The sequence below is a fragment of the Trichechus manatus genome, unplaced genomic scaffold, assembly GCF_000243295.1.
Source record: "Trichechus manatus latirostris isolate Lorelei unplaced genomic scaffold, TriManLat1.0 scaffold00159, whole genome shotgun sequence".
NCBI lineage: Eukaryota > Metazoa > Chordata > Mammalia > Sirenia > Trichechidae > Trichechus > Trichechus manatus.
The window spans coordinates 5,994,305-6,010,216 of NW_004444095.1; the positions used below are offsets into that span (position 1 = coordinate 5,994,305).

Consider the following 15,912-nt stretch of genomic DNA (forward strand, 5'->3'; position numbering starts at 1 on the left):
CTACTTTGGTAAGTAGCATCTGGGGTCTTAAAAGCTTGTGAGTGGCCGTCTAAGATACACTTATTGGATCCAGCACTTTCGTAGCAAAGGAGAATGAAGAAAATCAAAGACACAGGAAGATATTAGTCCAATGGACTAACGGACCACATGAACCACAGCCTCCACCAACCAGAGCCCAGAAGAACTAGAAGGTGCCCAGCTACCACCACCAACCACTCTGATGGCGAGCATAATAGAGGGTCCTGGGCAGAGGGGCAGAAAAATGCAAAAAAAATTCAAATTCACCAAAAAAGACCAGACTTACTGGTCTGATGGTGACTGGAGGAACCCGAGACTATGGCCCCCAGACACCCTGTTAACTCAGAACTGTAGCCACCCCTAAAGTCCACCTTTCAGCCAAAGATTACACAGGCCTATAAAACAAACAACAACACATGTGAGGAAAGTACTTCTTAGTTCAGTCAAGCATATGAGACCAAATGGGCAACACCTGCCCAAAAGCAAAGACAAGAAGGTAGGAACGGACAGGAAAACTGGATAAATGGACACGGAGAGCCCAGGGTGGAAAGGGAAAGGGGGAGAGTGCTGACACATTGCAGGGATTGCAACCAAGGTCACAAAACAATTTGTGTATAAATTTTTTGAATGAGAAACTAATTTGCACTGTAAACTTTCACCTAAAGCACAATAAAATAAATAAATAAATGCTTTTTAATAACATCCATTTCTTTAAACAGCTATTCTCATACAATGCTATTGGGATCATAAACTGGTAAAACTATTTGAAAGTATCACAATTTTAAATATAAATACTCTTAATTAAATATTTCCACTTCTAGGAATTTACCCCCAAAATAAATTTGAATAAATGGTCAAGAGAGTACAGCACTAGACATAAAATGGATGCCTCAAAGTTCTGATTATTCAAAGGAAACTAACGGCCGAAAGCCAAACGGAACTTTCTTCTGAGTCATTGATAAGAAAAGGAAAATGTAAATCACATTTATATTTCTTCTCATCATATTTCAGCCCTAGTGTGGTAGTTAATAATAATACTTTATTAACGGCTGTGTACCTTTGAATACACCACGTTTCCAAGGAGATACGTGGACAACATATGGAGCTACATTATCAGGTTCTATGGTCATGTCTGGACATCCCCACACTATTGGAAGATCTGAAGTTACCTAAAAAAAGATAATTCAATAACAAGAATTATATAATGTCAACATTTACATAAATTAGCCAAATTACATTAAAATCTGAAATTTAAATACTTTCATTAAAACGATTCACTTTTAGATGAATAGAAAGCCCAGAAAAATGCTACATACGGTAGGAAAACAATCTGAGTGGAGACCTATGAAAAAATAGAAACGATTCTTACAAAAATAATCAATGTTTATTTAATATTTCTACTTGTAGCAAGATCTCTGATGCTTAGAAAATCTGAAAAAAACTTTATAGGCAATGTACAATATTATATATAACAATTTGATTTATAAAAGAAATGAACCATTTCAATAAATGTCTACATGAGTATTAAAATAGCATATAAAAAACATATAAGCAGCATTTGACCACCAAAAAAAAAAAATTGCTATCGAGGTGATTTCCACTTATGGCGATATGGTTTGTACTTGGCCCATTGGTTAAGCACTTGGCTGCTAAACTAAAGGTCTGCAGTTCAAACCCACTAGCCACTCAGTGGGAGAAAAGACATCACGACCCGCTCTCGTAAAGATTACTGCCTAAGAAACCCTACGGGGCAGTTCTACTCTGTCCTATAGGGTCACTATGAGTCAGAATTGACTTGACGGCACACAGCAACAACTAACCTAAAGGTTGACGGTTCAAACCCATCCAGCGGCACTGAGGAAAAAAGGCCTGGCAATCTGCTTCTGCAAAGATTACAGCCAAGAAAACCTTATGGAGCTCAGTTCTACTCTGTAACACATGGGGTCAACATAAGTCCATGTGACCACACACACACACACAGGAAAAAAAAAAACAAACTCGTTGCCTTCCAGTCGGTTCCGACTCATAGCAACCCTATAGGACAGTTTGGTGGATTCGAACTGCCGACCTTTTGGTTAGCAGCAGAGCTCTTAACCACCACCCACCAGGGCTCTCTCTGTTTGACTACAAAACCAAAAAACCAAACCTGTTGCCATAGAGTCAATTCCGACTCATAGCGACCCTATACGATGGAGTAGAACTGCCCCGTAGGATTTCCAAGGAGCGGATGGTGGATTCTAACAGTTAACCTTTCGGTTAGCAGCCAAACACTTAATCACTGTGCCACCAGCACTGGTTAAATATAGTTTTCTGCTTACTAGGTGGTTACATCTTTCTCTTCCCTCCAGGCAAACAATAATCTATGACTCTATACATTGGCCTATTATGGACATTTCCTAGAAATGAACTCATACAGTAAGTGGACCTTCTGTGGCTAACTTCTTTCACTTAGCATAATGTGTTCAAGGCTCATCCATGTTGTATTATGTATCAATACATCATTCCTCTTTATTGTTAAATAATATTCTATTGTATGATATCCCACATTTTGTGTATCCATTCATAAGTGATGGATATTTGGGTTGTTTCCACTTTTGACTCTTATGAATAAGGCTGCTATGAAAATTCATGTACAAGGTTTTATGTAGACATAGGTTTTTGTTTCTCTTGGGCATACTTAGGAGTGAAATCACTGGGTCATGTGGTAACTTGATGTTTAACCTTTTGAGGAACTGCCATAATGTTTTTGAAAATGTCTACACCGTTTTTATTCCATGCCAGCAATGTATGAGGGTTTCTATTACTCCATAAACCAAAAACTATATATCTTCCCCCAAATATTTTATTTCCTGTCTTTTTTATTTTAGCCATCTTAGTGGGTATGAGATGCCCTGATGGCGCAGTGGTTAAGGGCTTGGCTGTTAAACAAAAGGTTGACAGTTCGAATCCACCGGCCACTCCTTGGAAACCCTATGGGGCAGTTCTACCCTGTCCTACAGGGTTGCTATGAGTCGCAGTCAACTTGCTGGCAATGGGTTTGTTTGTTTTTTTTTTGTTTTAGTGGGTGTGAAGTGGCATCTCATTATGGTTTGGGTTTGCATTTCCCTACTGACTAAGGATGTTTCCTGGGAATGTACACAACCCTACACATGTATGCCACAACTCTGCACATGCATGCAGCATGCTTGACACCCAAGGATATGTCAGAGCTTTTCAAAGCCCCCTAAGGACACCTCATTCCCCAGATCTTTCTTTCAAGTTTTTGGCAAAACTCTTATTGGCCCCAACTGTTTGTGCAGCCTCAGGCAACTGTGATGTTAAACAATTCCTGCTTAATGTTTTTTTACAAATACCCTGAACATAGTGCTTTTTACCATTGCCATAAAATGGAGCCCGGGTGGCTCAGTGGTTAAGCACTTGGCTGCTAATCAAAAGGTTGGCAGTTGGAACCCACCAGCTGCTTCATGGGACAAAGACATTGCAGTCAGCTTCCATAAATATTACAGCCTTGGAAACCCTATAGGGCAGTTCTACTCTGTCCTATAAGGTCCCTATGAGTTGGAATCAACTCAACAGCAATGGGTGGGTACCACTGCCATGAGTCTGAATCGATTCCATGGCAACTCACGACAATAACAAGCTCTGATACAAATCAAATAATGACATTGTTTCTGCTGTTGTTGTGTACCCTCAAGTCGATTCCAGCTCCTACCAACCCTCTAGGACAGAGTAGAACTGCCCCATAGGGATACCTAGGCTGTAATCCTTATGCGAGCAGATCTCCAGGTCTTTTCTTCTGCAGAACGTCTGGAGGGTTTGAAAAGCCACCCTTTAGATTAGCAGCCAAGTGCTTAACTACAGGTCACTCTGAGTCAGAATCAACTCAATGGCACAAAATAACACAACAACATTTTCTACTACTTTGTTGCTGTGATAAAATCCCATAGCATTTTACATGTCTCCATTATGCTTTCTGATTTTTTATTTCATCTTTCATATTAAGGAAGTCCTAACCTCCTATTTCAAATGATTCTTGTAATGGTTAGTCAAAATCTATGTAAACAGGCTGTTAAAAAAAATACAAAATATGAAAGTGGATACTTGGCAGCAATGAATAACGGAAAAAGGAAAATATCTGAGACTATACTGAGCTTGAGTTGGTAGCAGAATATCAAAATGGAAATGTATAACAAGCAGTTGAAAATGAGGGGCTGGAGCTTATAGATACATTTTGAGTAAAAGTATGGATTTGGGATTTGAGCCTAGATGATACTTTGAAGCCAGGAAACTGCCAAGTGGGATAATGTACAGACATAAGAATGCTTTTAAATGTGGCAACTTGAAAAGATATCAGATGGCTAGAGAAAGAAAAGTAGCAGAGAAGGAATGGTTAAGAAATGATAGGGAGACAGGGACTATAGAATGTAATATACTGAAGAGTGAAAAATGTTAAGACAGCAGGTCAACAGTGACATAGAGGAGTTGTGAGACAGATAACTTGGGGAAAGAATGGATATTTCTTGACTAAAAAGTCATGGCGATCTTTGACGCAGCAGTTTCAACAGAGTCCAAAACCAAAATCAAACCCGTTGCCGTCGAGTTGATTCTGACTCATAGCAACCCTACAGGGCAGAGTAGAACTGCCCCATAAGGTTTCCAATGAGTTGCTGGTGGATTTGAACTGCTGATCTTTTGGTTAGCAGCCGAGTTCTTAACCACTGCACCACCAGGGATTCTTCAACAGAGTAGGGGAGCTAAAAATGCACCACCATAAGATAAGTGACCATGTGAATATTGCTCTTTCAAGAAGTTTAGCAATCATAGGAATTAAAGAGATTAATAGTTGAAGAGAGTATAGTCAGAGAAAAGTTTTCTTTTGTGATGGAAAAATTGTGAATATTTATAGGTTAAGATTTCATTTTACTTCCACAATCAAAACCCATGGAAGCAGCAGTTAAGAAATCAAACGACACATTGCATTGGGCAAATCTGCTGCAAAAGACCTCTTTAAAGTGTTAAAAAGCAAAGACATCACTTTGAGGACTAAGGTGCACCTGACCCAAGGTGTTTTCAATAACCTCATATACATGCGAAAGCTGGACAATTAATAAGGAAGACCACAGAAGAACTGACGCCTTTGAATTGTGGTGCTGGCAAAGAATATTGAATATACCATAGACTGCCAAAAGAACGAACAGGCCTGTCTTGGAAAAAGTACAACCAGAATGCTCCTTAGAAGCAAGGATTGCGATACTACGTCTCACATACTTTGGACTGTTATCAGGAGGGACCAGTCCCTGGAGAAGTACATCATGCTTGGTTAAGTAGAGGGTCAGTGCAAAAGAGGAAGGTCCTCAATGAGATGGACTGACACAGTGGGTGCAACAATGGGCTCAAGCCTAACAACGATTGTGAGGATGGTGCAGTGTTTCGTTCCGTTATACACAGGGTCGTTATGAGTCTAAACCAACTTCACGGCACCTAACAACAACATAGGTTAAGGGAAATAATCTAATGAAGATTAATGATATTGTTATTAACAATGAAGAAGAATTCCACTTCTTCATTAAATTGGATAAATATAATTAGAATATATAATTATTCTTTTTTAAAGATCTACATTCAAAAAATACATTTATTCCTGAAGAGTAAAATAACAAAAAACCATAGGAATCATCTTTGTCATTGGCAATAAAATGAAATAATCAGTGCTATGAAATTAAGAGTTCCTCTGTGGTGCAAATGGTTAAGTGTTCAACTATTAACTGAAAGGTTGGCAATTCGAACCCACCCAGATGCACTTGGGAAGAAAGGCCCTGTGATCTACTTCCAAAAGGTCACAGCCTTGAAAACTCTATGGAGCACAGTTCTCCTCTGACAGACATGGGGTTGCCATGAGTCAGAACTGACTCAACAGCAACTGGTTTGATTTTGTTTTTTTATGAAGTTACGGATTTTACTTTAGCCAGTTTGCATCGAACTCATAAGACAAGTTTGTTCCTTGCTCACCAGTAAATTCTGGAAGATGAAAGGGAGTGGTAAAGATTTACTTTCTCCTTATTTATGGCACATCCAAGCAGTCAAGACTTTTTTTCTCTAACCTTTCTTTCTTTTAAAACACCACCCATTATGCTTTTATCTTTTTATTAAACAAATTTTCCTTGAAAAACCATTATGTGTCCCATACTATGATTTATGCTAGGTATAAAAAAGTGGATAAGAGAGGTATATTCCTGTTCTCACAGTTTATAATCTTGTAGGGAGATAATAAACAGGCAATAGCAATGTGATATGTGGTAGGTACAATGGTTGGACAGGTTTTAAAAAATGCTGTGGAAGCACATGAAAACATCTAATCCAGGTTCAGGGCAACAGGGAAGTATTCTTGGAGAAACTAGCATCAAACCTTGCCCTAAAAGATGAATAGGAGTTAGACAGACTCAGAGAGATAGAAAGCCGGGGCTTGGGGCAGAGAAGTCCAGGCAGCAGGAAAAGTAAATACTCTATACAAAGGCCTAAGTGTTGCTGGACCCAGGTGTGTCAAGAGATGAAGCAGAAGAGATAAGCAAGAACAAGCTATTGTAAACTACTTCAGTGGGTGTGGACTTGATTCTGAAGGTAAAGAGATGACTTTGAACTGTTTTAGCAGGGGAGTGACAAGATGCGATTTGTCTTTGGAATATTCATTCCATTTGCAATCTTGTAAGGAAAAAAGAAAATTATGGCACATATTTCTCAAGATTACAAAAAAAAGAAAGAAAGAAAACAGAGGGTAAATCCAGTGAGCTTCCAAATTTCTGCAGTCCCTTCTAAAAACTGAATTCAGGCACCTATGAAGGGTAGATGTTAAGCTTTGTTCAAGGAACCTATTGGGCACACAACAATTTTAGATACAGATGGAGGTGGAGAGTTAAAAAAAAAAAAAGCCAGGATTTGCTTAAACAAAAGGTGAGAATTGTCAAGTACAAAACTTAATAAAGATAAAGGTGCAAGTAAGTATGCATTTCTTCATATTCCTACTATTATTCACACTGGTAAATGATCGTATAGGCTTTTGAAATTTTGTTGTGCCAAAAGATTTCACATTAAAATATTTAAAGCTGTTTCTAAATTTCTTGAAAAAGCCTTTTATAATTATGTAAAAGTTTTCAAATGAAAATACACATGACTCAAACAAGTGGATTTTAATGTGTTTTAGATACGTGTTTTATGTGTGGATTTTAATGTGTTTGAGTACTTAGATATGGAACTTGGTTGGTACTAACTCAATTTTATAATTGAAATGAAATATAATAGCTGTTGGACCAACTGTAATCCTAATACTCCCCAGCATAGTTTCTCCTTTTCAAAATGGGCGACTGAGAGCTTGACATAACTAACGCCATGATGAACCTCTAAGTTTTTTTTTTGTCTTTTTTTTTCCTTTGCCTTCTCCTTTTCGCATACCTTTGTTAATGACTTGGTTTTGCTCTGTCTGGCCACCTGTGGCTTAGGACCCATCACAGGAAGATTAGAGCCCAGATGTCAGATATGGAAATGTCTGGCAGGTATCTCGTTAGTATGATAGTCTCTTGTAATTACCTTACAGTGTGTAACAACACTTTTTACCTTTGTAAAGATCACATATAAATTCTAGTGTAAAAATGCCTTTTGGGACTCCACAGAGACAGCCTGCGTTGCTGTCTGATCCCCAGTGGTGTACACCTCCTAAAATAAAACTTTCTCACTCTTTCTGACTTGGAGTATGTTTCATTGGCTCGACTGCTCCAGGGCACGGACCCTATTCAGGTAAAACTAATCAACAGAATTACAGACATCACCTTATGTGACATTGCTTCCCCTAATTAAGTAAAATTAGATGTCTTCAGAATTTCATATAATTCGATATACTCCTTCTGAAAACACTTTGACGCTAAAACAAAACAAAAACTTACCTTATATGTTCTGATAGTCTTTGTATAATTGGGCACCATTATGGGCCTATTAACCATGTCTCCCACTCGGCAGTTTACAACGATGTGTTCCAAGGCCAGAGGTTGTCTTCCAATGCCTTTTAAGTCAAAGATGTGCTCCATACCATTTGCTTCATTTTGTAGAATAAGTTTGCCCTGTGAAAAAGTAGCCACATTTCAGCTCTATAGAAGTCTTTAGCTGGATGTCAAACAACCTCTCCTATCCTATTAATCTTGAGTCTGGTTAATAAAATGAGCTTGCAAGGAGGTGTTAGCCCTTAACTTTTCCAATTCATGTATAAATGCTTTTACTAAGTTAATAAAGAAAACTTCTGATGAAAAGACTTTTTTTCTTTATCTAAATTATAGAGTTTACATAGGCATTCTCATACATAACCAAAAAACCAAACCCACTGCCTTCGAGTCGATTCCGACTCACAGCGACCCTATAAGACAGAGTAGAACTGCCCATAGGGTTTCCAAGGCTGTAATCTTTATGGTAGCAGACTGTCACATCTTTCTCCCACGTACTCACTGGTGGGTGCAAATCGCCAACCTTTTGGTTAGCAGCTGAGCGCTTTAACCTTACTGCACCACCAGGGCTCCTTATTGCCATACATAGCAATTATATGTGTGCTTACTTCTTTGACAAAGAAATATGTCTTGCAAGAAAATATTTGCCGATATACCACGTTCTTCAATGACTAGAACAAAAGGAGCAATGATTCTACTTTGTTTTGCATGTTGTGTAAAAATAAGCTGGATATTAAGTACTGACAGCCAGTGGCATTTCAAGTTTCAGAATATTTACCCCTTAAGTTAAAACATTTATTGAATTTCAAGCAAATTCTTAATTTTTAAATTTGTGGAAAATATAACTTTATTGCAAAAAATGTTTTATCATCAATTATACATAGGTTAATATCATACATTGCATTATTAACATATTAACAATGGTAAAAATATCAATGAGTTCATACCATAATCTCACACTCCAAAATAGGTTTGAATGTGAGAGGATATTGCACAGTTTCTCCTGGCGCGATATATAAAACGGAAGGTCCATAAAACCATTTTCCTTCTATAGTAACTTGACATTTCCATTCATTCTTTGTTTTATTACTCTAAAGCATGAAAAAAGATAGTAGAAGAGTATCATATAGAAAGTGAATTACATATTACTTCTTGCTAGTTTTAACAAAATTACACATTATTTTACTTCTTAAGAATCATCATTTGAAAGTTATATTTGTTAAAGACTATCGACAACCTGAACATAAGGAAAAAGGATGACTGCATGTCCTTTCAATGTCATATAGGAGCACTGCCTAATAGGCCCATGCATGTATTATTTAATATCTAGGGGAATGTCGCTTTGTTTGGCTTACTAATTACTGTTAAAATGACAAAATGGCCTTGGAGTACTCATTCTACTCCTAATCAGAGGTAACAGAAGGTGTTCTGCTTGTGTAGACAGTTCAGATAACAAAGGTACTATATCTCATCAGAACAACTTTCTGTGCTTTTGGTTGACTTTGTCATATCCTTAATAAACAAACAAATAAGAACAAACAGTTTCTCACTCTAAAACATCCAAAGTTCCTTACAATTATGTTAGCTTTTTCTATGCTGTATTGTCAGTTTGACTAACTGGTAGCCAAACTACAGCCAGTCATTGTTCTCAGTGCCTGTGATCCCCTCTTCATCAAGTGATAAGGTCAGAACAACTGTGGAGCAAAATGATCTAAGAATCTGTAACTCTGCTTGGTGGGGCCAGAAGGACATGGCTTTTTACTAGGAAATTGATGATGCATAAAGGAAGCTGGAGTTAATGTTTTAAGCAACGAGATCCAGCAGAAGTGATTAATCAGGTGAATAACATGACATCATTTATATTCAGGAAGAAAATTCTGATATCAATTGAGAGAAACAATTGGTGGCAGATAATACAATTAGAAATCTGTGCTAGTTCAAGATGAGAAATTTGGAGAACTTTAACTGAGACATTGGTAGTGGGAATGAAGAGAATGCACCAAAAATAAAAAATGTTCACTTACTATTGGAATACTCTGGGTAACAGCTTCAAATGCTGGTGTGGAAAACTCTAATTTGGCTTCTGCGTGTTCTTCATTCACCACACCTTCGATGCAATAGACACGGACATCATACTTTGATGTCAACAAAATTTTACAAGGGTATCGTCCAGGACTGAGAGGAACAAATCGTAAAGGAAATGGAACATATCCATCTGGAGCTATCAAAATTAAAAAAAAAAAAAGTTTAATTGCTTTTTAACGTCATAAAAATCTAAAATTCGTTTTGGTAAAACACTATTTAATGTTATTGTATTAGTTAGAATAGACTAGTTTATACTGATGTAACACACCATCCCCAAATTTCCATTGCTTATTAATACACAAGTTTATTTATCAATCACAGTACTTATCCTCCATAGGTCAGACAATTATCTCCTCCATAAAGTTACTCCGGGACCCAGGATGTGAAAAATGCTGCTATCTTGAAGTCGCATCATCAGGAACATGTCTTGGTTGAGAAATCAGGGAAGCAGGTATGGCTGGAAGGTTGCTCAAAGGCTTGGCCCAAAGGTGAAACATATTGCATTTAATTGGCCAGAAACAGCTACATGGCTCTACCTAACCAAAAGGGGGCTGAGAAATGGGGGGATATATGAAATACTTGGTAAGCATTACTGACTGCCACTTTCCTATGACTTAGGGGTGGGCTTTCTCCAGATCAGAGCCCTGGTGGCATAGTGGTTAAAAGGTTGGCTGCTAACCAAAATGTCAGCAGTTCGAATCCACCAGCTGCTCCTTAGAAACCCTATGGGGCAGTTCTACTCTGTCCTACAGGGTCGCTATGAATTGAAATCGACTCGACAGCAACGAGTTTGGTTTTGGTTTTGTCTCCGTATCAATTAAAATAATTTGTAACTTGCCCACCAGAAAGAAATAATTTTATTCATGGTTAATAAATAAGAGAAGCAGAAAGAGGCATGCCCAACTAATTCTTCTCATATCACCTCGTTATTACATTTACTTTAAGCTAATAGCTAGTATCATTTTTATGCTGGACTGGCTATCTGCTATTTTGGTTATCTGTGCTAGTCCTTTCCTTTCAAATAACACCATTTTTTCTCTGAAGGTCACCATTTTCTTATTCTGATACCACTCCTATTCAACACTGCACAAAATGTCTTAGGTAATACAGTAAAATAAGAAATATAATTAAAAGGTATAAGAATTATAAAGAAAGTGAAAAAAGTCATTGTTTGAAGACAAAATAATAGACTACATACAATGTATCTTTGACTATACAAAGAATTCATTAGACTTTATAAGAGCCTTTAGCAGCACTGCAGAAATATTACTAATGTAAAATTAACGAATTTTCTGTATGTTAAAACCAAAACCAAACCAAACCCATTGTCGCAGAGTGGATTCTGACTCATAGTGACCCTACAGGACAGAGCAGAGCTGCCCCATAGGGTTTCCAAGCAGCAGCTGGTGGATTTGAACTGCAGAGCTTTTGGTTAGCAGCCAAGCTCTGAACCACTGCACCACCAGGGCTCCTTCTATATGTTAGCAACATTAAAATAACATGTAATGGTAGAATATAATTTATATTAAAATATTTAAAATTCTGTAAGATAACCTAGTAATAAGCCTACCTTATTTATGTATCTATTTATGCAGAAAATATGAAAAGCTATTGAAATACCTAGAACATATCCAGTGACACAAAAACTTTTACCATATTCATGAATAGAAAGACTTAGATATTGAAATAATATAAATTCTTCACAAGTTAAAATCTCTCAGTACAAATCACAGCCAGATTTGTTGCTATTTTTTTTTAATTTTACAATCAAACTGATTATAAATGTCTGTAGAAGAACAAATGGTGTAGAACAACTAAAGCAATTCTGATTAAAAAAAGAACAAAGGATGGCTTTCCTTACCAGATTTTGCTACTTCCTATGGAGCCCTGGTGGTGCAGTGGTTAAGTGTTTGGCTGCCAACCAAAAAGTCGGCTGTTTGAATCCGCCAGCTACTCCTTGGAAACACTATGGGGTAGTTCTACTCTGTCCTATAGAATCGCTATGAGTTGGAATCAACTCAATGGCAATGAGTTTTTTTAGGTTATTAAACTGTAGTAATTAAAATAGTATGTTGTTAGAGGCAGGAAGATTATTGCAACTGAATAAAGAGCCCAGAAGCAGACCCAAACATTTAAAAAGCACATCATGGTTATATATGGTTTATAGATAGATAATATATCATCATGTAGAAACGTGGGCTGGAAAATCACACTATACACATGAGTGTTTTGTCTCTGGGAAGCCAAGAAGTGGTAGGAAATGGGCTTGCAGATGGGAACACAGAGTACATAAACTTTTATATATTTAAAGGGGAAGAATTAAAAAATCTTAACATTTGTTAATTCTGTTCGAAATATATGGTGTTTCTTTTATCTTTCTTTGTAATTTCCTATAAAAAATAAAAGGATAGTGATTCTCCAGAAACTAATTTCAAACAAAATGCAACAGCATTTCTTTCACTTGACAAAGTGATTCTTCTGAAATAATAAATAAGCTACAAAGTCAAGTGCACATAATAAAAAAACTAATTGTAGCAATGTGTATTACATACACTGCTATTAAAAATTAGATATTTTTTCTCTTATATTTCAAAGCATCTTTTATTAGTTTGAAGGACTTTTAAATAATGATCTTAAATCCAGCTATTTTATGAAATGTGTTTTTTTTCTTGAATTTTCTAGATATTTAATCAAAAAATTATAAAAAATAATTTTGATTCTTCTTTTCTATTAGTAATTCCTCTTTTTTTCTATTTGCATTTTTTCATCAACTCATATGCATGTGAAAGCTGGACAATGAATAAGGAAGATCGAAGAAGAATTAATGCCTTCGAATTATGGCATTGGTGAAGAATTATTGAATATACCATGGACTGCCAAAGGAACGAACAAATCTGTCTTGGAAGAAGTACAGCCAGAATGCTCCTTAGAAGCGAGGATGACGAGACTTCATTTCATTTGGACATGTTATCAGGAGGGAGCAGTTCCTGGAGAAGGCATCATGCTTGGTAAAGTAAACGGTCAATGAAAAAGAGGAAGACTCTTAACAAGATGGATTGATACAGTAGCTGCAACAATTGGCTCAAAGACAGCAACAGTTGTGAGGATGGCGCAGGACCAGGCAGTGTTTCCTTCTGTTGTACACAGGGTCGCTATGAGTTGGAACCAACTCTACGACACTTAACAACAATAACATGCATCCAAACCTTCCAGAACAATAACAAATTCCTCCACAAAGCACTCAGACCACAGTAAGTCATGTACTTCCATAGATCCCTGGGCTTAAGTCCCTAAAAATATTTAACACTGTGTATTTTATCTACTTGGATCAACAATCAATGTTCATGGAAGCAGGAGTCAAGAAATCAAACAACGTACTGCATTTGGAAAGTCTGCCAAAGACCTCTTTCAAGTGTTAAAAAGCAAAGATACCACTTTGATGACTAAGGTAGGCCTGACCCAAGCCACCGTCTTTTCAGTCACCTCATATGTATGTGAAAGCTGGACAATGAAAAAGGGAGACAGAGGAAGAATTGATGCATTCAGATTGTGGCGCTGGAGAAGAATACTGAATATACCCTGGACCACCAGAAGAGTGAACACATAGGTCTTAGAAAAAATATAACCAGAATGCTCCTTAGAAGCAAGGATGGTGAGACTTCGGCTTGCTTACTTTGGACACGTCATCAGGAAAGACCTATCACTAGAAAAGGACAACACGTTTGCTAAAAAGGTCAGCAAAAACGAGGGAAACCATGAGCTGAATTGACATGGTGGCTGAAACAGTGCACTCAATGATCATGAAGATGGTGCAGGACCAGGCAACGTATTTTTCTGTTATACATAGGGTCGCTATGAGCTGGAGCCAACTGGAGGGATACTAACAACAAGTGCATTGTATTTATCTGATTGTCTTTCTCCCCCACTGGCCTAGAAGTTTCTTAAAGCCTGAAATTCTGACTTGTTTACCACTGTCCCCTAATATATTGTCTGCCATAGCATAGACATTGAGTTAATATATTCTGGCTGAACAATGTTGAAATAAAAATAGTTGTATAAGACCTCCTTGTTAAAACAGTCTCTTAAATTTTTGAATATGACTTTGACTAATGAGTTGGGAAAGACTGCATGGAAGGTATGTTTTTTGTTCCCTTGCATTTTCAAAAATATCCTTTCTACTGTGCTATGTATAAATATAATTTTTGAGCCATGGTCTGTTTCTTCCAAGGCTCTTTAGATGCCACTTCATTGTCTTCTAGCATTTTTTTAAAAATATTTTTTCTCTTTTCCTAACTGCTCCTAGAAATAGGAGAGATTTTTCTTTGCCGGGTAGTCAAATATACAGGTTCCAATTGCCCTTTCACTTTGCAGTGATCGCTTAGATCTAAATATGGAGGCAACTTAATTCAAAGCCCTTAGGTCAATTTCCTTTATCAAACGATTATTCATCTGTTAGATGTAGGGAGGATATTTTCTTGCATTCAATAATCTAGGGAAAAAATTGCATTCTAGAAAATCTGTTCTTGTTAATGAGTAAACTCTTATTCTACCAATAACATGCATAACTCCCTCTAAGTTTTCCCATCTCTGTCACCACCACCAGATCTATATACGAGATTCTACACTATCGATAGAATGATGTTCCTGGATATTTCTTCCTATAGTTATAGTCATTTTAAGTCCAGAGGGTTTTTTTCCTCAGGATGGGTGCAAACAGAGAAGAGTTAATAGAGTGCAAGGGTGACAAGAGAAACAGGATGCTGGCCACCTTAGAAATAATTTCCCATACATTCACTCATTTGAAAAATATTTTTCAACACCTATTATGTGCCAGGTAGTATGCGATGGGGAGGCAGCTTTCTGGTTTTCTGGTGGGTGCAGACAGCACATTTCTAGGTATAGGGCAAATAACTGTTTCCTTTTTTTTTTTTTTAACCTAAGTGATATTTGTTTGGGCAAGTGCCAGCATAAACTACTGATTGTGGTTTTCAATCTAGACACTTCAGTAATCAACGGGAATTCCTCCTAGGGTTCATGTAAATGGCTGGCTGTTATCTTTCATTTCCGTTGCTGATAACTTTTTGAATTTCTGCATGTCTTCATTGATCATTTAATGAAAAATTAAGAGAGGATTTATCAAGAACCCTAGCTTGCCAGAATTTTAACTAGGAAGTTGTCTTTGTTTAATACAAAATTGTTTAAGAAGACAAAGCTTTCAAACAAAAAGAAGTGAAGTAAAATTTCACTTTCTAATTAACCCCTCCATGGGGAAGGGAAGCCAGGAATTGCTGACAGGAAACTAACTTTTTGTTTTGCATTTTCAATTCTGAACATCATAAAGTTTCTCTAATTGTCTTGTATTAAAAATAAAATCTGTTCTGAACATAGTTGATTTTTAAGTTATTGCAGACTGATTTACTAAGAGTGCAACTTAGTTTGAATGAGTTGTTAGGAAGCCAATGAACAGCATGTTCTCCAGGACTTAAACTAGGGGAAAAGGCTTATACAATTTCTGATTAAATGCCTTTCTAAACGTAATATTGCAGAGCATATGTGCACTATTGAAGACCTAACAGAAAGACGAAGAAACTTTTTTAAAGCTCACAATTTTTTTATTGCAGGCTCTGTGTCCATAGATATAAAACAATAAAAGGCAAAATAAGCCATTTATGGAACTGCAAATATCTTATGTTAAGTATATAAGAGTAAAGAATATATAAGGAGCCCTGCTGGTGCAGTGGTTAAGCGCTCAGCTGCTAACTGAAAGGTCGGCAGCTCGAACCCACTAGCCACTCCATGGGAGAAAGATGTGGCAGTCTGCTTC

General features: G+C 37.1%; 1 protein-coding gene across 1 annotated transcript in view; it reads right to left on the reverse strand.

The window, feature by feature from the left end:
- Positions 1-15,912, reverse strand: part of CFAP47 (cilia and flagella associated protein 47) — a 431,188-nt gene that overhangs the window by 160,329 nt on the left and 254,947 nt on the right. Inside the window, exons 46-49 of the mRNA XM_023740562.1 lie at positions 10,028-10,224; positions 8,951-9,094; positions 7,953-8,126; positions 1,076-1,187 (exon numbers count right to left, since the gene is read on the reverse strand). Of these exons, the coding sequence (XP_023596330.1) occupies positions 1,076-1,187; positions 7,953-8,126; positions 8,951-9,094; positions 10,028-10,224 (627 nt within the window). The remainder of the gene's footprint in view (positions 1-1,075; positions 1,188-7,952; positions 8,127-8,950; positions 9,095-10,027; positions 10,225-15,912) is intronic.